Raw genomic sequence first — 23,889 nt, forward strand, 5'->3', positions numbered from 1 at the left:
ACATCTTACAATGCAGAAAACTCAGGAATGTCCCTTTAATATGTAATTTTAGCTATTTAAAAGTCTGTTTAATATAATTTTAAAAAACCCTGACAAACACGGCAGTCAGGACAGCCCCTTTAATCAGGATCGTTCTTAAAAGAAATTTAATACAGTCTGTAATGCAGTTCTGTGTATATACAAATATTGATTTTGCGTGGATATTTTTGTCGATTTTTTTTTCTAGTTTAAAAGCATAAGTTGGCGTTAATACCCTCCATCACTGGATACGGTTTTGGCCGGATGCTGTACTTTTTAACCTGTGTATATATACATACATGTATATTCATATTCCATTATTTATGTACAGCATGTAACACTTTAATAATAATAAAAAACATATATATTCTTATTTTCTTTTTCTTCTTCTTTTTTCTTCTTCTTAAAATGAAATATTGAAAACTTTAGGATGCGGTAACCTTTTTTTAGATATTAAAAAAAAATCAACGTATGTTCTAAACTGACTTTTGGTCATTTGGAACGTAAATTTAATATAGAACCATAGTAAAACTGTGTTAGGCTTAGGTAACTCACCGGTTTTACAAATATTATTCCCCTAACAGAACAATCGGTTATCTAGGTAAAAAAAACTAACAAAACAAACGTGAATTTACTTCCAGTTACTAAATATTTTTTAATATTGTCTCTTGTAATACAGAACCTATCAAAGGGCGTTTCGCTGTTATTGTCCAAGTCAAGATCGCTGACCTTAGTAACGTTAACGTAACAGTTAGACAGTGTTACATAGCAACAACAATGTAGGCCCCTACGTAAATTATTTATATTATAAACACCGAACAAAATCTCAAATTAAAAACAAAAGAGATTGCTCAACTACTTATGGGATCGGCTTTGTCGAAGTCGGGGCTAAAACCGCTTCCGTTCTGTGGATCATTGGTTGAAAGATCATCTCAAAAAGTATCCAGCACCCATAGCAAGCCTAAGGACGAGGATGTCCCGACATGGATGTTAACACCAGAGTCGAGTCTATCGCCCATCAGCGGTGTCTCATCCACCACGCTGGATATCAGCTGCGATCCGTCCAGTGAAAATACTCCCTCGTTGTGAGATTTTTTTTTTCGTGACATGCCATTCTTCAATACGATTTAGTGTGGACCATTTACATTGTTTTAGATTTCGTGTCATGCCATCCATCCTTCCATGCCCTTTAGAATAGACCGTTTACATTATTTTACATTTTGCGAGATACCATTCTTCGATACCATTTAGAATAAACTTTACATTATTTTACATTTCGCGAGATGCCATTCTTCTATACCATTTAGAATAGACCATTTATGTCATTATTTTACATTTGATGACATGCCGTTCTTCAATACGATTTAGAATGGATCATTTAAACCACTATCTTACATTCTGCGACATTTCTTTGATACCATTTAGAATAGACCATTTACATGATTTTACATTTCGTGTCATGCCATCTTTCCATACCATTTAGATATGCCATTTACATCATTATTTTATATTCTGTGATATATCGGTCTTGGATACCATTTAGAATATGTCATTTACGTCATTATTTTGCAGTCCATGACATGCCATGACTATTTATTAGTTATTGCTTTAAGGAAAATATATTATAACAGACGAGTGGAGACAAGATTACAACTTTGAGGATGTAAAGTATTCGATAATTATAAACTGGACAAAGGTTGCAGTATTAGTATTAAAAAAAAATACAAGCACAATATTTGTATTCTTTAATCTGAGAGTAGCTGAGAATTGTTTTTCTCGTATACGACGTCTTTTATATTTTCTTTCGTTTTTCTCTCTTTTAAGTGTTAAGCTTTTTAATAGACTACAAATATTGCATACCTTTATGCGCCCAACTAGATTTGCCACTGAACAATGATTAAAACTTTCTCCTTTTTTTTTCACTTTTTGTTCTACTAGTTTCCCATCATTTGATTCAGTAGCAGAAAGGCCAGAGAGTCGTCAAGAAAGACCATCAATACACGTACAAGACGGTACACCAGGGCTACTAAGTCGTCGAGGTGCACGATCAGAGTCGACAACCCGCGAAAATACATCATCCGTACCAAAAGAAACTCAAAATACGCCCTCGATAAACTGTTCGGCCAGCCCACTACTGCCAGTAAGTCGTCTGCATAGATGTTCGAAATCGGAGCCACAAGTGAATGGAGTAGACTTCCTGCTGCCGGGAGTTTCGACCCCATGTGGTCTTCGGCGCTCAAAGCAGAAAACTATGCATAGAAATCCTAAAAGATCGTGAGTCAACGGCGACAAGGCTGAAGGTTGATTGCATGCCACCATCCACTCTTACGTGCATTACCGTGTCAGAATGTAAAGTATGTCATAGCATCCAGAGAAATAAGAGACTTCAATTTCTATACAGTACAGTGGCCAATCCACGTGCAAAAACAAATAATAGAGGTTGATCACAAACATTCTGAGTTTTACCCACCCGTAAACCAGAACATCGTGCCATTTTGCTTTTATATATATATATATATACCCATTTTCAAGTGACAGCACATCATAATGCACAGCTTCTGCTACAGGCAGAAAGAAAGATTTAGGCAGGCATTTATTGAAACCCTAATCCCTCAACTCAACTGGACTGTTCTAAGTGTCACAGGTTTGGTGTCAAAAGCAGACGTGGATCACGGTGGATGGAAAGAAATATACATAGAAACCTAGAAACGTTAAAGGAATGCTAAAGCAAGGCTTTTGGACTGGTGTGCATATTCATCGATATATAAATACACATTATTGCTTAATATCAACAAGTATAATCGTATAGTTAATTAATAAGACGGTTAAATGTGACGGCTATTATATATAACGGGCGCAGCCATTTTGTACCATCCCAGTGAATACGCCCTCTGACGAGCTGGTGGTTACGTAATACCTAACGTGTCATATCAGGAATTAGTCTTCGAACTGAAGAAACAAAACATAACTGATTTTTTCGGATGCATCGCAGTGTTCTGTAATATCTATCCCAGTAACATAGCAACGTGTATATGTGGTTTATTTTTTAATACAAAATAAACCACCATTGTCAAAGTGTTGAAAGAACTGTATTATATTTTGTATATAAATTAACCCACGCACTGAAATAATAGTCGGAGTATTTTCTTGCTTAATTGGTATTTTCTTTCCGTGGCCTGTACCTGCGGTTCTTGATTGGCAGGTGTATATTTAGACGGTCCCTAGACACTGTGTCTAGACACACTAAAAAGACGTGCCTCTTTTACTAAGACCACAGGGTATTGTGTGATAACCTCAAATCGTAATGTACTTACCAGCTTTATTACTGTAAGTAATTCTGTAAAACCCTGGATTAAGTAGACTTTCCCATCTAAAATCACAAAACTGACCAATTACGTAGTCCCAGACAAAAGAAAATTATCACTTGGGTATCGTGAGTGGTCGTTTTTGCTCGAACGTATCCTACCAATAGGCCTAATAATATGCTTTTTTTCTTTGGATTTTTTAAAAGAAAAAAATACTATAACTCCATTTCGTTATATTGATGCAAATTGAAATATATTTAGTTAAATAGTTTATTATACTATCAAGTCATTTATGTTGTTTTACAAGTCAGGTTGATGAAAGCGAAGTGCCTTGTCGTAAATTAGAGCATTTGTTTACGCTGTGCATAATAGAGAAGTTGGACCTGAGCTGACGTCACTTCGCCCCAAGCTATACCACCGGTCGTCACAAAAACAAAACAAAATGGCTGCACCCAGTTAGCAGGAATAATCACGGCTTTTTATTAATTCTAAAATTTCGCGTTTTTCATTTGTTAAAGGATGTGTTGGTGGTCCGGGTATGCATCTTTCCAACACATAAGGCTCTTGTTGGAGTTTAGTCTACCTTTAAGCCATTTGTTTTAGTTTACATAAATAATCAAATATACAATCCAATGGTGTCCGGGTAACAAGGCTGAATCAGAAGTATCCGAAAATCACAACGTGTTAACCTAACGAGAAATGGCGGTAGTAGCAGCAGCTGCAGCAGCATCAAGAACTATAATACAAAATAACACACACAAAAAAAACCCAAAAACGAACGACAATCAAGTATTGGGCGACAGATTTGAAGATCCTTGAGAATACAGAAACGTCACTGACCCTAAAAATATAGCTTTTTCGGAATGAACTACTGTTACACTAGTCATGATCAGCAAGGGAATGTTGTATTGTTGAAAGTTACTTGTTCTTTACTTTCCAGTTGATTATTATGATTTTTGAAAACAGTTTTGAATACTTTTTTTTTAAATAAAAGATATATTTTTATTTAAGAACTAGTACCAGCATTCTGTGTTGATGTATTGATGCTGTAGGCTACAAGGCTTCCAACACGTGTCAATGGGTATACTACTAGATGGAATACGGTAAAGTTATGAATTAAATTAGTTCATTGCATTACGTTTTCGTTTCATGTGGATTGCAGGATAAATAAAATTAACTGGTTACTGTCTTGAGATATCAGCTTTTAATCCTGCCCTGGTCGAATGACAACTGCAATCGCCATTTTATACTTTGTTGGATAAAGCCGATATCTTAAAACAATAATCCGAACGTTATTCTCTTTATATATGAACGATTCCTTGCTGCATTTCTGTACAGGCGCATATGCAGGAATTGTAGCAGGAGGGGGGAGTCTAGACTGGCGAGCAAAGTGTACGGGGGGGGGGGGGGTGTCGTGACATGCTTCCCCGAAAAATGTATTGAAAAGAAAGAAAATTTGCTCAAGCGGGGTAAGGTGGCTGTGTCCCTCATAACCCCCCCCCCCCCCCCCCCCCCCGAACACACGCCTGCTGTAGGCATAATGGGAGCGATTTTCCTATCTCACTCTAGACCAAGGGTCAAAATATCAATGTTAAGATAGGCATAGTTTAAAATGTGCCGAGGTGCCAATAAACCAATATATATATAATTTTTAGCAGGCCTGTAGAAATGGGTGGGTGCGATCTCCCCACATGTGGACGAAAATGTGTGCACTTGGGATTATACAGTATCGTCTTTGAGTGGTGGGAGGGGCCGCTCCCTGTCCCACAGGTGTCGCCTTTCAGGGCGTATAAAACGTGTCAATTTACATTTATTCTAGGACTACAAGATGATATTTATTTGTTTGTTTGTTTGTTTGTTTATTTTATATTTAATATTTTATTTATTTATTTATTTATTATTATTAGTAGTAGTAGTAGTAGTATATTTGTTGCGGCTGTTGCTTCTGCTGTTCTTGAAAAGTATGGTTGTTGTACTTAGGCCTATTCCAAACTGGTTTCATCAACAACTTGAACAAGTGCACATTATATAGCATTAGGCTACACTAAATACAAGTATATTATTTTATTGGAAATACATACTAACCAAATTTAAATATTATGTTATTACTACCAATCAAAGTAATGGTTGAGTTTTATTTACTTCATAAAAATAGTTGCTGTGACAGTGTGGAACGTGAAGAAAGAGAGAGAGAGAGAGAGAGAGAGAGAGAGAGAGAGGGGGGGGGGGGGGGGTACCTTTAACATGCCCATATACCTCTATGGTTTCAGGCATGACTGTCTCGGGCCCTGTCTGTGGATAGCCAGTGGCGTGGCTCGGGACAGTAATACTACGGTGGAACATGGAAGTTACTTAGGTCTCACTACACAGATGTCATCTGCCATTGAAACCCATGTTAAACTGCCCAACTTCAAGCGAAGATTGCCCATAGAACGGGTTCTCGTTGGCACTAACAACATACACCATTGCGAACATACATTATATAAGCATTTATATTCACTCCAAAATTGTGAACATTTCCGTCTCAGTTTTTTGCTATATGACCGCATCTGGCTGTAGTACCTGTCCGAACAGGTGGTTCATTAACCGATTCACTCCGGCTGTCACTTGCGCTATATACCCATATCCCAAAAGGTCGATGCACAATATTACAAAATAACATGGGCAAAATACAGCCAGAAGGCTTACCATTAAACATACATATTGTTTTAATTCTTCACCATTTCTTAGAAGTGAATATGTGAACCATAACATGTGCCACAATTAGGAACTATTATAGTGGTCAATGAACTCTCACCCGGAAGTGATCTGTGTAGTGAGACCTTAATTGGTGAAGTGCAACTTGAAAGAGTTGTTGTTCTTGAACTAAGGGTAGAGCACTCTAATACCAGTTCTTGGTTGGTTGAATTTTAACTTTTATTTAACGCTGTAGATTTAAAAAAAATTTTTTTAAATGAATCTATGTATCTGCTTAAGCAGAGAATAATACAGTACTTTCCGGTTAATATCAAGTTTATATCCGGGTAAAATATCGGCCCATACACCCCACTCTAGCAATATATATCATCGAGTTCCCTGTTACGGTAGGTGGCCTATTTTGGTGGATGCGACTGCTTCCCGGGATTGTACTCCCATTTCAATGTTTGTGACGTCATTACTTTTTTGTGCCTGGAAGAAGTGCATGAGTTCGGGCATGAGTTCCTTATTTTCCCCATAACGATTTTAAAGAAATATTTGTTAGAATTAGTTTACGGTTAGGGTTAGGGTTAACGATAGTTATATAAAATATCATTTAAAACAATTTGTTCTATAAAACCATCATAATGTTTAAGTTCAAATCCAAGGCTAGCATTATCTTTCCGAACTCTTTTCCGAAGAAAAGTAAAGTTCGTAAAAATAAGATTTAAATGCGCAAAGAAAGCAAGATTGAATTTAACCCACTCATAAACACAGTACATTTCCTAATTATGCCTTTTTTCTACAATTTTCAAAGACTGTCATTTAAAAGAAAACAATTTTTAAAATTATTTTTCTATGTCCAGTTCAGACGATTTGTCCTCTGGACGTTTCGTCCACAGACAATTCGTCCACTAAAAATTTGTCCACTATGGAACTCGAGACAATTCATCCACAACTAAAAATTGTTCTTGGACAATTCGTCCACTATAATTTTAAAAACATTTTTGGTATTGGTTATTTTTATAATATACCATCGACGTTCCAAACTGCGTTCACCTAACGACAAAAACACGAATACGATATTTACGGAAATATTCTATATTTTTCAGCTACGATATGTGAAACAAAATATATTGTAATCAATTAACGTAAAAAAATCAACAATATGGATGTAAAACAAATCCATTCTAGTAAACAAAAGTGAAACACCCTCCGGTAAACAGGAAAAAGTGTGACGTTTCTAACTGCGTTCAGGTGCATGCGTTTTCAAAAAGTATGGTAACGCACATGTGCAGTTCATCATTTTCCATTTTTAAAGCCACTAAATGAAAAAATATATGTTTCTTAACTATGCACAGTTGACGAACACTTAGATTAATATTTTTTTTAAAGGAAAAATTCAATTTGTCAAGGGTTCTGGTCCGGTCCGCGTTTTATCAACACACATGAATAACACTTGATAGGCATTATGTTTATACCAGTGAATAGTTTGTAAAATATCATGTTTTTTTAATGAATTGATTCTTAATTAACACAATTTATACACTCAAAATTATTTACAATTGTTATGAATGGATTATGAATACTATTCATTACAATAGAGGCACAAAAATGTAGCATACCTTTTGCAGATCGAATATAATAATTGAAAACAAATTCTAACAACAGGGGTCTTAAAAATCATAAAAATTAAATGCTTTGGCCTTATTGATATGACATCTGTGAGGACATGTGACACACACCGAATGTTAATTCATCTTTCTCCATTTTAAGTCAATTTCTACGAATCATGTGGACCCGATATCGGTAATGTTAAGGAATAAACAAAAACAACTTAGTAAAATTAATGGTTTTAGGGGTTTGTAAAGTTTTGTTATTAGATACTTACTTTTCTGAACTTTATTATTTATGAAAATGTTCCTGAACTGTGAAGAAAAACCTCATAAATGAGCTACATACCGATGACAACAAATCAGATGTTGATTGCGCGAACCGTGCACAAGAAAACAAAGTGAACGGAATTGGAAGCATAACGCAGTTAGGGACATTGACGATAGATCAATTTTTTTTATCCTGCAACGACCGTTTCTATTGACAGATTATGATGACCAATTGAAGCAAAGTCATAAACGTAGGCCTATACTAGCAGAGCCTCGCGGAATTTCCCATTCTTACCTTCACAGGATAAAGCAGGTATCCGACGTCATTAACTAGTTATTCTCTATATATAAAATTACTTCACACTGAGAGGATTCATGGCTGTACAAAGAGGTAAAGGGTTGAAGAGCAGTTGAGTAGTCTAGAGGATAGGTCCAGATTGTAATAATATATACGGTATCTATTGAAAGATGTTTTTGTTATGATTAAAGATAATCTCGACATTTCTACTTGTCTGGTATAGCCTATTGTTTCTTTTTACCCATTCCGTTTACACCTGGCCTCTATTGTGAATTAATTAACAATACACACTAAACACTATTAAAGTGGTTTCTTTAATGCACAGTCTCTCAATATACATGGTTTGTTAACATTTGTTCTGGGGTTTAATGACCAGTACGACTAATCCTTTGATGTTTCCACCTGTCGCATACTGGTTTATTTAAAGCACAGCCTCTCAATTCAGAAAGTTCATAGAAATCGCTGCTAAAACTACTTGCCTTATTTTTAAATATTATATTGCAGTGCTAATTATGCTAATTATGAGTTTTTTCCGTCATGACTCAAGTAAACAAGCACGGACATATACACCCAGTCGTTTCTTTTTACTGCATTTGCGTTTACAATGAGTAACAATTGCGTGTCGTGCAAAGAGTGTGTTAGACCACGTCAGGAAGGACTTCAGTGTGAAGGGTGTTTTAAATGGCAACATAGACGTTGTAATACAGGTGAGTTGACTATTCTTATTTTATATTTAGTGCACTTTCCATTTTTAAATTAGGCTCTATGCAATATAATTTTTGAACAATGAAACTCATAACTTTAATATTGGTGGCAAATGGTCGTTTGTTATATATTTCTAGTCTGCAAATTTGTTTTTATTCATAATAAATATACGTGATGTTTATGGTAAATTATTCATAAAGATATCTTTTATATTTATCATAAATTTTATGTTTCAGTTAAGTATTTAGCCGTCACGATGTTTAGTGTGATGGTAATTGTACCCTATAGTAACAATTATTATAACTGACTAGAAAGTGTTGTTATTATGTAGGTGGTTCATCATAGTATATGTGTGTGCAATTTCATTTTAATACGTCAACAGATAAAAATAGGTGCACATTGTTCAATTTTCTGAAAAGAATGCATATATCTGTGTCTGTATATACGTACAGGAATATCACAAGAGGCCTACAGAGCAGCAGTAAAGAATGGTTCTGATATTGACTGGAAATGCATGATGTGTGTACGCCCAACACCACGCATTTCTCCGGCATCACCGCCACCAGGTCTTTGTCTGCCACCACACACACGTCTTTGTCAACCACCACCACTGCCACCAGGCCTTTATCAACCACCGCCACCACCAGGCCTCGTTCTATCACCACCACCGACACAGGGATCTCCGTCACCGCCACAACTGGGGGTAAGCACGTGTTATTTTTATTACCTAACTGATGAATCTGAAATATTACATTCATTTTTTAAAATTGGTAATGAATATTTGTAAGGAATGTGTATTTGTTATATTTTAGAACACTACGTCGGTGTCACAGATTGGTGTGGGAATATTTGCTGTTCTGCTTGATCAATCGAACATACCCGGTGAACCACCAGCAGAGAGCACACGCTTGTCATTTCATTGTACTGGTACATCACAGATTGAGGATGCTGCTGTTCTTGAGTACATGCCTGAAATGCCAGTTCTGCCGACGCGACCTAACCTCTCCTCATACACATTACAAGAAGAGTATGCATTTCTATTAGAGGAACAGTTCCAGCGGCTTTGTTTGTTCGGTGCATCCGATTCCGTCAAAGGTCCAGAATGTGCTGAACTGCATAGAGAAAACATGGTTTCGAAGCAGCGTTTGGAAGGTAGAGAATTGGTCAATCTTTGGACTGCCAGTAAGTGTTGTATTATATTGCTGTCGACAAAAACGGACTGGCTTGTTTCTATATATTATAATTACTAAAAGTATTATTTACTTGCTGTTTCTTGCTTGCATAGTGCTTGATTTTTAAAAATCTATTTCTTGCATTTTTCAGATTCAGACCAACAACAACACTGAATGTTGGCACCGAAGAATCAACGCAAGGGCGACAAGGGAAGGCATTCAGTTTTACCTGCTGGTGCCTCTGCTTCTGCGAGAATCCAAGTTAGTTGAAATGACCATGGAGAGGGTGAGCGACGGAAGGCTGGGTTGGACACAAAGGGCGAAGCAGAGAACCAGGCATGGAGAAGTGTTTAAAATCTGGGATCAATATCACCAGGGTGATATCTCCACGAAGCAGCTGCTTCGAGCCGTTTCTAGACTGGAATGACATTTAGGCCTACATTCACTTCCGCTCTTCACATTTGATGATGCTTAATAAAATGAAAATGAAGACAACAAATTTTTACTTTATTTATTTTATTTGTTTATTTTTGTCCACAAAGCACATGCATACATGTAGGGGAGGGCAGGCCAATGTGCACCACTTAAGGATGTCTTGTGATGTAGGTAACATGATAGAACTAGTGTGTCTGTAGTATAGGGTCAATATGTGGATGGGGGTTGGGGTATCACTTAAGGATGTCTTGTGATGTAGGTAACATGATAGAACTAGTGTGTCTGTAGTATAGGGTCAATATGTGGATGGGGGGTGGGGTATCACTTAAGGATGTCTTGTGATGTAGGTAACATGATAGAACTAGTGTGTCTGTAGTATAGGGTCAATATGTGGATGGGGGTGGGGTATCACTTAAGGATGTCTTGTGATGTAGGTAACATGATAGAACTAGTGTGTCTGTAGTATAGGGTCAATATGTGGATGGGGGTGGGGTATCACTTAAGGATGTCTTGTGATGTAGGTAACATGATAGAACTAGTGTGTCTGTAGTATAGGGTCAATATGTGGATGGGGGTGGGGTATCACTTAAGGATGTCTTGTGATGTAGGTAACATGATAGAACTAGTGTGTCTGTAGTATAGGGTCAATATGTGGATGGGGGGTGGGGTATCACTTAAGGATGTCTTGTGATGTAGGTAACATGATAGAACTAGTGTGTCTGTAGTATAGGGTCAATATGTGGATGGGGGTGGGGTATCACTTAAGGATGTCTTGTGATGTAGGTAACATGATAGAACTAGTGTGTCTGTAGTATAGGGTCAATATGTGGATGGGGGGTGGGGTATCACTTAAGGATGTCTTGTGATGTAGGTAACATGATAGAACTAGTGTGTCTGTAGTATAGGGTCAATATGTGGATGGGGGGGTGGGGTATCACTTAAGGATGTCTTGTGATGTAGGTAACATGATAGAACTAGTGTGTCTGTAGTATAGGGTCAATATGTGGATGGGGGGTGGGGTATCACTTAAGGATGTCTTGTGATGTAGGTAACATGATAGAACTAGTGTGTCTGTAGTATAGGGTCAATATGTGGATGGGGGGTGGGGTATCACTTAAGGATGTCTTGTGATGTAGGTAACATGATAGAACTAGTGTGTCTGTAGTATAGGGTCAATATGTGGATGGGGGGGGTGGGGTATCACTTAAGGGTGTCTTGTGATGTAGGTAACATGATAGAACTAGTGTGTCTGTAGTATAGGGTCAATATGTGGATGGGGGGTGGGGTATCACTTAAGGATGTCTTGTGATGTAGGTAACATGATAGAACTAGTGTGTCTGTAGTATAGGGTCAATATGTGGATGGGGGGGTGGGGTATCACTTAAGGATGTCTTGTGATGTAGGTAACATGATAGAACTAGTGTGTCTGTAGTATAGGGTCAATATGTGGATGGGGGGGTGGGGTATCACTTAAGGATGTCTTGTGATGTAGGTAACATGATAGAACTAGTGTGTCTGTAGTATAGGGTCAATATGTGGATGGGGGGGTGGGGTATCACTTAAGGATGTCTTGTGATGTAGGTAACATGATAGAACTAGTGTGTCTGTAGTATAGGGTCAATATGTGGATGGGGGGGGTGGGGTATCACTTAAGGGTGTCTTGTGATGTAGGTAACATGATAGAACTAGTGTGTCTGTAGTATAGGGTCAATATGTGGATGGGGGGTGGGGTATCACTTAAGGATGTCTTGTGATGTAGGTAACATGATAGAACTAGTGTGTCTGTAGTATAGGGTCAATATGTGGATGGGGGGTGGGGTATCACTTTAGGATGGGATATATTCATATGTATTTGTTGATGCAGATGTTTGTTCATGTAATTAATGCATATTTATGCTATTGTTACTGCAGATAAATGTATATTATATTATTGTTCGTGCTCTGCCCATATGCGGGTGTTATGCAAATAAATTATTCTTATTGGAAGGGGGCCTTTTGGAAGAGCAATTTGAAAGTCCGAAATTAAAGTGACTGCCATTAGCTACTGAAAAACAGTGGTGTTGTCATCGTGACTAAGGTCAACGACAGTCACTTTTCGGACCCTTGTTTTGAGTTCGTACACAATAAATATAGCATATCTTACCGTAAGTTTACTGACATCATTCAGATTTAAAATTAGCTCTATTATTACAATGCTTCACCACAGTAAAATAAAAACTGGTCTATTAGCCTTGACCCCTGTCAAATTTCTATAACACTTTACAGGTTGGTATATTTTTTTCATAATTCTGGACAAAATATTAATTTTAAGCTTCAAAAGAGGAAAGAAATAAGAAGTACCTTTTGTCAAATATATCGTATCAAAATATTACCGTTGGATATGTTTTATTTCCTGTGTACGAAGCAAAAACAAGGGTTGGAAAAGTGACTATCGTCGACTTTGGTGCCTATTTTTGTGATATGATTGTTGTTAATCCATTGCTGATTGACTAAATACAAAATTTAGATGTTTAGAATCATTAGATAACTTTGATGGTATGTTACACATGTTGAAATCGAGTGGACGAATCGTCCGAGGTGGGTGGACGAATCGTCCGAGGTGGGTGGACGAATCGCCTGTGGATGAAACGTCCAGAGGACGAACCGTCTGGAAAGCGTTCAGACTATTTGTAGCTCAGTGGGTCGCAGGATCTGTTGCCATATATGGACTCGGATGTGGGGGTCTAGTCGGTACCCCGTCTTAGCTGTTATAAACAGACCAACACTAGAGGACTCGAGCTATCCATGTATGACTCGCTCTTCCATCAGAGACAACTTTTTAAGCGAAAATACAAGATTTTTGCCTAGTACCACTGAGTAGGCAAAGATTCCCCACTCTAAAACAACATTTTAATCCTATGTTTGATGTTAAATACCTTTACATCAATTGGTCATTTTCAAGTTCACTAATGACAAATATTTCACATATTATCACTAATACACACACACACACACACTATGAGCAGAAATCTGAAAGCACCTAATTATTTCACAGTGCAAACATGATTGTTGAAAGTGTTTGTATATGGTATGTAGTGGTACTTACTACATACCATTTTATATATCATCATTTATAAAAATAAAAAAATGCAAGCTCTTCAACACCCACCATACACTGAGACTTGTTAAACATTTTTGCAACCCCTCTCCCCCCAACATCAGTGTTTCTTCCAGAAAGAAATTTTTGGCTATATGGAATTGAATGCAACCACAATCAATGGGGTATGTGTGTGTGGGGGGGTTCTCCAGAAAGAAAATGAGTTAGGGTTAGGGTTAAGAAAATCATACAGTAATGATAAGAGTCATTAATTTTGTCGAAAGGTTAATTTAAAAAAAACTTAAATGTGCAAAAATATTTTGGTATGCCGCCATACTCATTCTACCCTCTGGCAGAAACCCTGAACATTATGTATCTGGATAGATATTAGTACCGGTATTCTAATAAATATTTTTATTTGTCACTTTATATGCATGATATACATCATATTTGCCACGCTGCATATTCATTATACCGCTATGTTTTTGTTTGGTTTTTTCTTCAGAATATTACAGATCTTCCATAGATATGACCCAGCAACATGTGCAGCCTTTGTCAGCTCTCGGACGGTTCTACATCTACGCTATCCATGGCTATGCCACAGAGGTGATGTTTACAGCCATTTGGGAATTTGCAGTCAACCAGAACTGGAAGTTTCCCGGCAATACAAGTGTTTGGTCATTCCCAATCTATGGCCTTTCACTGTGTATGCTAGAACAGCTTTATCTTCACATGAAAGACAGAATCCATATACTTGGTAGGGCAGTAGTCTATATGTTGTCCACATACATAATGGAGTTCAGCACAGGCTACATTCTAAAGAAATTTGATGCCTGTCCATGGGACTATACTCCATTTGAGGGAGATTTCATGGGACTGATTACACTGGAGTATGCTCCCCTGTGGTTTATAGGAGGAATTGTGGTGGAAAAGTTTGTTATCCGATACACCCGTCACATGTATTGGGGTCCACCAGTTGAAGAATTGCCAGTCATGTCACGGTTGTTGAATGGAGAAATTAAGGCCAAGCATATGTGATGTTGGCTCTTTGTAAGCCCAGTGTTTATATTAATTGTTTCTGGTTACTTATTTTTGCATATATTGGTTTTACTCCTTAACATATACCTGTATATATGATTTCACTAAACAAAATACAAGATACACATGTATTGGAAACAGTTTTATTTACAGCACTACTTTGTCAAAATGGTTAACTGTTTTAGAAGTTTTCATTAAAGAATACCTACTATCTATGAAAGACTAGATTGAAGAGTGACCAGGAAACTTAAAAATATATATAATTTTGTGCCTGCTTCGTATGGCCATAATTTTGTTTCATATTGAACATATATATATGTGTTATCTTTCATTGATGCGAGCGATTCTTCACAGCTGTTAACTATAATAACACTCTTTTATTATACATGTATGTTATTATTATTAATTTTTAATTCATGCTTTGAATTTGATGTCAGTCCATCTTTCATCCATTTATTTTACTTTTCTTTGACACAAAATATATACTTCTTTTTTTTCCATCTTGAGACTTGTTAAACATTAATTCATTTGTTTGTCTGTTCATACCTTAATTCATTTGTTCATTAATTTTTTCATCCAGTCAGTCATTCATTCATTCATTCATTCATTCATTCATTCATTCCAAGCAAACATTTTTTTAATATAAAAAGGGGCACAGTTGCCTCTTGCTAGAGCATTTTGAATAACATCATATATACAGTGAAACCTCTCAAGACCGGACCCTCTCTAAACCAGAATTCTCTCAAGACCAGACATTTACGCATCTTTTAACACTGAAGTATACCTCACTGAACCGGATGAATAATTCAGTCCCAGACTCTTTATTTAGTGCAAATTGTACCTCTGAAAACCGGAGACAGTTATCAATCATTATGGTGCCATTGTTTTGTTTATTGTAACTTTGCCATTTTCGGCCAGATTACCTGCCTGTGAACATAGCTAGTGCAATATACACATGCTCAGGCCAGCCATTAGGTACGATCAGAAAATAACAAGCAAGTAAAGATCAAGTGGCAGTTTTGATATCATATGTTCATTGTTTGCTTCAAGTATCGACCACATAACAAGTATTGTAAAGCACAGTCTTCCTGTTTGGATTTGATTTTGTTTTAAAACCAGGTGGGTTTTTTACCAAATTAAAGAGGAGGCTAAAGTAATGGCCTTGCCGTGTGAAAAAGATATCGGTTGCATTTCATTGCCACATTGATTTTCAACATAGAACATCCAGCTAAACAGTGCTGTATTGAACTTAAAATCAGTAAACATTTTAAAAGTATATAAGCAAACGTTAACTTAAACTATCTTTAAGTCGAAGGTTCTTTATGGAATACATGTTCAATATGTTTATACAGCCGAATATGAATAGGACACCAGCGGAAACAGATGGCAAGAGTACAAAAAAAGCTTTTGTATCAATGCAAAACCTGAAAAGTGGACAAAGTACTTGACCTCGTAGGTGTTCACTTTAGAAGGGTTTCACTGTACATGTCATTACAGTTCTTATTATTGAGTATAATGAGCATGCATTTAGCAGACTGCCTGTTTTGAATTTGTTCATATAATATATACATAATAGATGAAAGTACTTACTAACTACATTTATGTATGAGAATAAGTTTTATTATTTTTGTATGCATTCCTTCGTTATGCAACTTTGCATGACTTTAAAAATGCGGGTTTATGAAATATTTATTATTTAAACAGTGATATGTCATTTTAATATTTAATGTTTTATTTTTTAAAGAAATAGATTTTTATTTTTCAAACTAGTCATTGTGATAAAATAGCTATTACTTAATGTTTTAAAGAAATCTTTTAACTATTTATGTGGTGATTGCAACTAAAATATGAGGTCAGTGTATTAATGTGCTTTTGTGATTAGTCACAACACATATAGCAAATGTAGACGTAGTACATGTACTATAATATAAGTATTCTGTCTGAGTCATACCCTGTATACATTTTGTACTTGTGTGAGTGATCGTGTGTGTAAGGAGGTGGGTATGTTATAAACCATATTGTTTCTATTTTATTTTGTGTTAAATAAGTTTAAATATATTGATTGTGTTAAAGCTGTTAAATCACCTACTACATCTATTGTTTAACATGTACTGTAAAACACAAATGCGACAATAATTTTAATAAGCCCCATTGTTTTCACTGGATATTAATAACTACATATGACGTAATAGAACATGGTAATGAACAAAATGGCCATTAAAATTCAATCTACATATCACAAGAAATTTGCAACATTCAAGTCTATTTTCATATTCATGCGCTACTCCACCATTTAGTTGGACAGACATACTATTAGGATAACACCTTTAAACTTTTCTGAAGCAAAATGTGTGTTCTTTTAAATTTTATAACATAAATACTGTTTATAAGGGTTTGTGTAATATTATTATCACGTGCATGACGCTGACAGGAATGCTCAAGTAAATAACAGCAACTATACCAAATTATGAATCTTCGCAATATACTCATTATCTTACCGGTACACCAGTTTTTGTAAAATAAAAAAATAAAAAGTAATTAAATGTTTTTGCAATATAATTATTTTTTAAGCAGATGACTTGAAACAGTAGTGACTAGGTTTTTGTTAATACTGTGATGTTTCTAAAAAAAAAAAATTAAATACATGAACAAACTTTTTTTAATGAATTCATTGTATTACAGAATGGGGATCACTATATGTTGTATTTGAACATTTGTGGACGTTAATGCTGATATTGCATTCACTGATATCTGTTCTACTGTCTCTGCAATGCGTCACCAGTAAAACTCAATTTGCGACAGTAAAATATTCAAATTTAAAATAGTTATCCCCTAATTGTTTTATAAAGCAAAATACATGAACATGTAGTTTGAGAAAGCACCTGACTTTCGGGACTTGAATATAACTAACACTCAACAATGTACATTTTATATGATCTACATTGATGACTGCAACCAAAAGGTGAAGAATGGTACATGTTCAGACTTGACAATCTATTCTTAATGCTTAAATACCTGTATTAGAAATGTATTTTAGATTGCAAATTTAATTAATTTTCACTGACAGAATTTTGTTTTTGTTATTTGAAGGCAGTTGTACTCAATCATGTGTTTGTATAACTTTAGAAGACTATTTCATTCCAACAAACTTGCTCTTTAAGGAAAAGGTTCAACAATGACTGACTTTTTCTACTAGTTTCAATGAAATCACTCATAAAATTCAGACATCTATTCAAATGACTTTTTAAATATACTATGTACCTGACACTTTTTTTCTCTCTGTCAAAGGAAAAGACAAAATAAGCTACGGGTTATCTGCAATTAGACCAACACAGTTTTTGGCACTACTAAAGAAAAGTTAAAACAAAAAATATGTTAAAAAATGCATCATTATGTAGTCAATAAGTAAGAATATTTTAATTGTTTCACCATTCAGATAGATCATCAATGATAGTTTTCTTCAAATGACATGTCATTCTTATAAATGTACATGTGTACCCTTTAGATCCTGTTGTTAATCTATGTCAAATAAGAATGTATTAACTCACCATTAACAGTCAATTTGTTGGACTCTTTCTCTACTGTTGGGGAGGAGACTTGTCTTTCATATCAAAGCAGTCCACCATATATATATACTCACAGGGAAATGTTACTGTGTATGTATTGTAAAAGGTATATATTCAACATTAACGAAGGAAAAATTATATTGTTTCCAAGAAATTATTTACTGGTTATTTGTGAACATATGTGACAATTTTAAATTTCATTTTAAACATTCCTGTCATTTCATTGTTTACAGTATGCATTGTCATCTTGTGGAGAGGCATTTATATAAGAATACTTCCTGTTTGCCAATTATTAATCCACTTCATTTTACTGAAAACAAAAGTACCAAACTGAACTCTCCTCATTGGAGGTATTAAATTAATTATTGTGACACATGAATAGGTTATAGCCTATGGGTAAGTGTTTTTGCACTAAATTGTGGTGATTATCAATGTCATAAATATTGGAGGTGTAACATCAAATATTTACAGAGATAAAAGCAACGGACTGCACCTGTGGTTGGTAATTCAGTATATGACAACATGTTTTTTATATGGCACTTCAGTAAGTCAATCTGTTTGGGATGATGATAACCAGGGCTACCTCTGCTACTCGTCAAATTCACCAATTAAAACATTTTAATAACAATTGGCACATTTTATTTTAATTTGGTGGAAAAAAAACTTAATGTAATGATTTATATTTTTTTGCAAAATAACTGGGTTTTGGCAATTTTGTTTTACTTTATTATAGATAATTTGGCAAAATTTTCTTATAATCCAGAGCTAGCCCTGATAATATTTTATCATTTGGCTTTATTTCAAGGCTGTAATTATAACTTTAGGACTACAAAATCCATTCATGTAGTTGATGTGTCTAGTCATTATGATCACAAGGATTCACTTTTCAATTGGAACATGCATGATGATGATTATATAATATATTTTATTTTACTTTTAGTTGCATCAATTACACATTCTTTTTTTCTCTCCATTTTTTTTTAATGATTATCTGTCCATGTTTTAATTTGTTAATGAAACTTGAGTTTATATCTATAGCTATTCTTACCTAAAAGAACTAGTCTTTAGGGCTGTTTTTTATAACACACACACACACACACACACACACACACACACACACACGCCCTTCATATAACATTTTGTAATGCTAAGACCACTCTCAACTCTAAAATTATGTAATGCTCATCAATAAACCTCATGCTTTCCCTGTTGTGATATAATTTGACCAATATTATTATTTTTTCTATTTGTATTGGTTTGGTTTGGTAATGAATACTAGATAGAAAACAACAAAATAACAATTATTAGCACCATTTAATATTCTTCTTACAAACTCCCTCCATTATATAAAAAAAACTTTTAACACATCCTGTGATATGATTTCCTCTAGAATATTACTTCTGTTTTTTTAATGGCCATTGCTTTACATACAGTGGACACTTCTATAATGTGATAATTTTAGTCATAAAGGTGGACTAAACAGAAGTATTGTTCCAGTTACTGTAAATTTGGGGGGGGTTTCTTGGGTATCTGACTTCAGTAAATTTTCACCAGATATTTTACATGACAATGTCAATACATGATGTATACATGTCAACTTTTGTTAGACAGTGACAGTGTACATGTAATGTTGTGACTTCATCTTGATGTGACAGAGTACATGTATGCTGTGACTTCATCTTAGTGTGACTATATATACATTATGTTGTGAATTCACATTGATATGACAGAGTACATGTATGCTGTGACTTCATCTTAGTGTGACTGTACATATATATTATGTTGTGAATTCACATTGATATGACAGAGTACATGTATGTTGTGACTTCATCTTGGTGTGACAGTGTACATATATATTATGTTGCGGCTTCATCTTGGTGTGACAGTGTATATACTACATATATATGTTGTGACTTCATCTTGGTATGACAGTGTACATATATATGTTGTGACTTCATCTTGGTATGACAGTGTACATATATATGTTGTGACTTCATCTTGGTATGACAGTGTACATGTATGTTTTGACTCCATCTTGGTATGACAGTGTACATAGATATGTTGTGACTAAAATAGGTTTGACATTGTACATGTATGTTGTGACATTATTATGGTTTTAACGTTGATATTGTGTATACTGAATACCAAAAGAAATGCATACCAGGGTTATGGTTAGTTTGTAATTAGACTATGTTTACTTGATTACAGACGTTCAATTATATGAAATGATAAACAGTATATCTACCAGTAATTAACACATGTTAAACTCTTAAAAACTAAATTTAATTTTACAGCTGAACATTTTATTTGCATTTCTTTTAGTGTTTAATATATATTGTAATCTCTCTTTATAGCAGCACTTGTTTCACAAATTGACCGGCATCATGGTTAGGCCATCGGTCTACAGGCTGGTAGGTACTGGGTTCGGATCCCAGTCGAGGTATGGGATTTTTAATCCAGATACAGACTCCAAACCCTGAGTGAGTGCTCCGCATGGCTCAATGGGTAGGTGTAAACCACTTGCACTGAACAGTGATCCATAACTGGTTCAACAAAGGCCATGGTTTGTGCTATCCTGCCTGTGGGAAGCGCAAATAAATTATCCCTTGCTGCCTGTCGTGAAAGAGTAGCCTATATAGCGACAGCAGGTTTCCTCTAAAAAACAGTGTCAGAATGACCATATGTTTGACATACAATAGCCAATGATAAGATAAAAAAATCAATGTGCTCTAGTGGTGTCGTTAAATAAAACAAACTTTACTCGTTTGTTTGTATCACAAATTAATCTAGTTATATTGACCAGGTTTAGCTAAGAGGATTGGGAATTAGTTGAATATTGTCAATCTCCAGGCCTCTTTCGAAGTCCAAATTATAGGGCAAAGTCACTTCTCTCTCACACTTTGAGAGAGCGAAGTCTTTAACAGGAGGGAGACTTGGTTTTGGTTTTATAAAAAACCAACAAAGTTTTATTAACCCAATATTATTTAATAATTTCGACATTCTTATTTTATGTGAATTTATTCATTATTTTTTAAAATGTGTAAAACAACAAATAATGTGTAATCCATAAAGACGTAATGCACCTGTAATCCCTATATATGTAATACACACTAAAAATGAAAATAATTAATACCCAAACAAATATAGGAAACATGTTTTTCTACCATTCGAATGTTCAAGTTGTGGCCAAAAGCTTATATTTTGATGAACCAATCAGTGTACAAATAACTTGCTCAAAGACTGTAAAGGCTAGATGAGCATGATTTTGTGGCACTAGTGTCACTTCGAAAACTCTGATACTTGATTATTACCTATTGGTATTCCTCAAGTTCTTCACCATTTGTCTGCAACTGTAAAATGCAAGTGGTCACTGTTTTACAAGGTGAAACCACTGGAGTGAGTGCTGAATCTGTTTTGTAAATATAAGTTTAATCGTGTGTGTGTGGTTTTTTGTGCTTACATGTATATACCAAAGTTAATATATTTTACCTCATTTTTTTTAAAGAAGACACATATAATATCATTAGTTGCCAAATGATGTGAATCTTGTTAATATATATTTGTAATCATTTATGTTGTTCAGTAAAACTGAGCTCTTACATTATATTTTTTTCCTCCATTTTTTTTTAAAGCTGTTAGTTTTGTGATCGTTAAATATCTATGAATAATTATATTATATACATTGTGGACTGAAATAATGTTTATCTTTTATGTGGTCTTGTGTTCATGCTGCAGGATCAATAGTTTATCTTGTGACATGAGGTTTACTGGGGTAGGCTGTTAGTTGCCATTATGGAATATGTTTTCATTAGTAACAATATTTGTTTGTTAAATATTGAAATACAAACTGTTGTCTAATATTGCTAGTTATATTCTTTTAAATTAAAACATTTATTTCATCGCAGTATTTGCATTTAGTTGGCATCATGGGTCAGGCCTTGACCTTAACGTTTTTCAGCGGAAGCCAACTGGGCTACCAGGTTATAAACTCTGGTAGCCCCCAGTAAAAATGGGTAGCCCCATAATTTTAATACTTTAAAACAAATGAGAGAAATTAATGTTAAAATCATTTATTTTTTATTTAAACATGTTTTAGGGTTTTTTAGAATAATGAGAAAAATACTGTGAAATACACACTTGTACATGTTGATTGCAGAGTAACTGGATGTGTAAAACAAATATATAGTAGCCCACTGGACTACAAGGTTTATAGACATCTGGTAGCCCAAGTAAACATTTGGTAGCCAATACACCCTGGGCTACCACTACGGTCAAGCTCTGTGGGTTAATTATTGCTTCATCATTGTCAACTATTGCCTGATATAATTAAGTACAGTGAAACCCATCAAAACTGGACACCCACAGTACCAAGTCGAACATCCAGTTTTAAGAGATATCTGGTTTGGAGAGATTCTGTTTTGTACTAATATTGAGGGAATTACAGTTAACAAGAGGGTCTGGTTTGAAGGGGTTTCACTGTATTGTTGTTAAATTAACGATTTTAAGTTGTAGTCTGTTACTTGATTATGGTCATAATAGTTTTGTAGTGTCACCACCATTCCATGCCTTAACATCTGTGCTAAATATATTACTGGGTACATGATTTGTACCTAGATAAAAACATGCCAATACATTTGTACACATAGTCTGCCTGTGTAAATAATGTGAAATGTATAAATGCATTGAAAGTTTATTCATATTAATGGATACCTACATGTACATGTTACAAGCAAAATTATATTATCTACAGTCATCCAAATGATGAATGTTTTATGATTTGTTTTCTTTCTTATGACATGTCACAGTGTGCTTTAAGTCTGTATCTCAGACCTCAGCATTGATATTTGGTTAGTGATATTTGTTTCTTTAACAACAAATGTAATATATTGGTTCATTGCAATAAAAACTTCAATTGAATACACACATTTTTATTTTATGTTTGCTTAATGCTCCAACTTTGAGGGAAGTAGTACTTCACTGGCAGAGGGCAGGATTTAGCTCAGTCGGTTGAGTGCTCACTTGAGGTGCTTGCATCGCAGGATTGAACCACCTTGGTGGATCCATTAAGCTGATTGGGTCTTTTCTCGTTCCAACCAGTGCACCACAACTGGACAAAGGCTGTGGTATGTGCTTTCCTGTCTGGGAAAGTGCATATAAAAGATCCCTTGCTGCATTAGAAAAAAATGTACCGGCTTTCCTCTGATGACTACGAGTCAGAATTATCAAATGTTGGACATCCAATAGCCGGGGGGGGGGGGGGGGAGGACGTAGCCCAGTGGTGAAGCACTCGCCTGATGCGCAGTCAGTTTAGGATCAGTCCCCGTCAGTGGGCCCATTGGGCTATTTCTCGCTCCAGCCAGTGCACCACGACTGATACATCAAAGGCCGTGGTATGTGCTATCCTGTCTATGGGAAGGTGCAAATAAAAGATCCCTTGCTGCTAATCGAAAAGAGTAGCCCATGAAGTGGTGAGTGGGTTTCTTCCCTCAATATCTGTGTGGTCCTTAACCATATGTCCAACGCAATATAAATGTAAATAAAATGTGTTGAGTGCATCGTTAAATCACATTTCATTTCATTTCCAATAGCCGATGATTAATTAATCAATGTGCTCCAGTGGTGTTGTTAAACAAACAATCATTTATACTTCATTGGCAAGAGCATACAAACAGATGAGACATGCATTCATTGGATAATCTGGGTAGCCGAAACCCTTC

General features: G+C 35.5%; 3 protein-coding genes across 3 annotated transcripts; all 3 read left to right on the top strand.

Annotated features, from left to right (window-relative positions):
- Window positions 1–778: 778 nt before the first annotated feature.
- On the top strand, window positions 779–2,853 carry LOC121372293. Its single transcript, XM_041498586.1, has 2 exons — window positions 779–1,103; window positions 1,957–2,853. Exons 1-2 carry the CDS (start codon window positions 880–882, stop codon window positions 2,294–2,296), a joined length of 564 nt encoding a protein of 187 aa, XP_041354520.1. The 5' UTR covers window positions 779–879; the 3' UTR covers window positions 2,297–2,853.
- Window positions 2,854–8,272: 5,419 nt separating this feature from the next.
- Window positions 8,273–10,413, top strand: LOC121372709 (arp2/3 complex-activating protein rickA-like). The gene is made up of 3 exons (XM_041499184.1): window positions 8,273–9,588; window positions 9,698–10,067; window positions 10,209–10,413. Exons 1-3 carry the CDS (start codon window positions 9,400–9,402, stop codon window positions 10,229–10,231), a joined length of 582 nt encoding a protein of 193 aa, XP_041355118.1. The 5' UTR covers window positions 8,273–9,399; the 3' UTR covers window positions 10,232–10,413.
- Window positions 10,414–14,096: 3,683 nt separating this feature from the next.
- LOC121370010 (transmembrane protein 229b-like) lies at window positions 14,097–14,606 on the top strand. The gene has a single exon (XM_041495101.1). The coding sequence runs from the start codon at window positions 14,097–14,099 to the stop codon at window positions 14,604–14,606; it is 510 nt and encodes a 169-aa protein (XP_041351035.1).
- Window positions 14,607–23,889: the final 9,283 nt, after the last annotated feature.

Source organism: Gigantopelta aegis, chromosome 4 (assembly GCF_016097555.1).
Source record: "Gigantopelta aegis isolate Gae_Host chromosome 4, Gae_host_genome, whole genome shotgun sequence".
In the NCBI taxonomy this organism is placed as follows: Eukaryota; Metazoa; Mollusca; class Gastropoda; order Neomphalida; family Peltospiridae; genus Gigantopelta; species Gigantopelta aegis.

Coding starts and splice junctions, on each gene's coding strand:
- LOC121372293 (XM_041498586.1), top strand. CDS start 880: ATGGGATCGGCTTTGTCGAAGTCGGGGCTAAAACCGCTTCCGTTCTGT. Junction 1,104..1,956: donor AGTGAAAATACTCCCTCGTT/GTGAGATTTTTT, acceptor TTGTTCTACTAG/TTTCCCATCATTTGATTCAG.
- LOC121372709 (XM_041499184.1), top strand. CDS start 9,400: ATGATGTGTGTACGCCCAACACCACGCATTTCTCCGGCATCACCGCCA. Junction 9,589..9,697: donor CGTCACCGCCACAACTGGGG/GTAAGCACGTGT, acceptor GTTATATTTTAG/AACACTACGTCGGTGTCACA. Junction 10,068..10,208: donor GGTCAATCTTTGGACTGCCA/GTAAGTGTTGTA, acceptor TGCATTTTTCAG/ATTCAGACCAACAACAACAC.
- LOC121370010 (XM_041495101.1), top strand. CDS start 14,097: ATGACCCAGCAACATGTGCAGCCTTTGTCAGCTCTCGGACGGTTCTAC.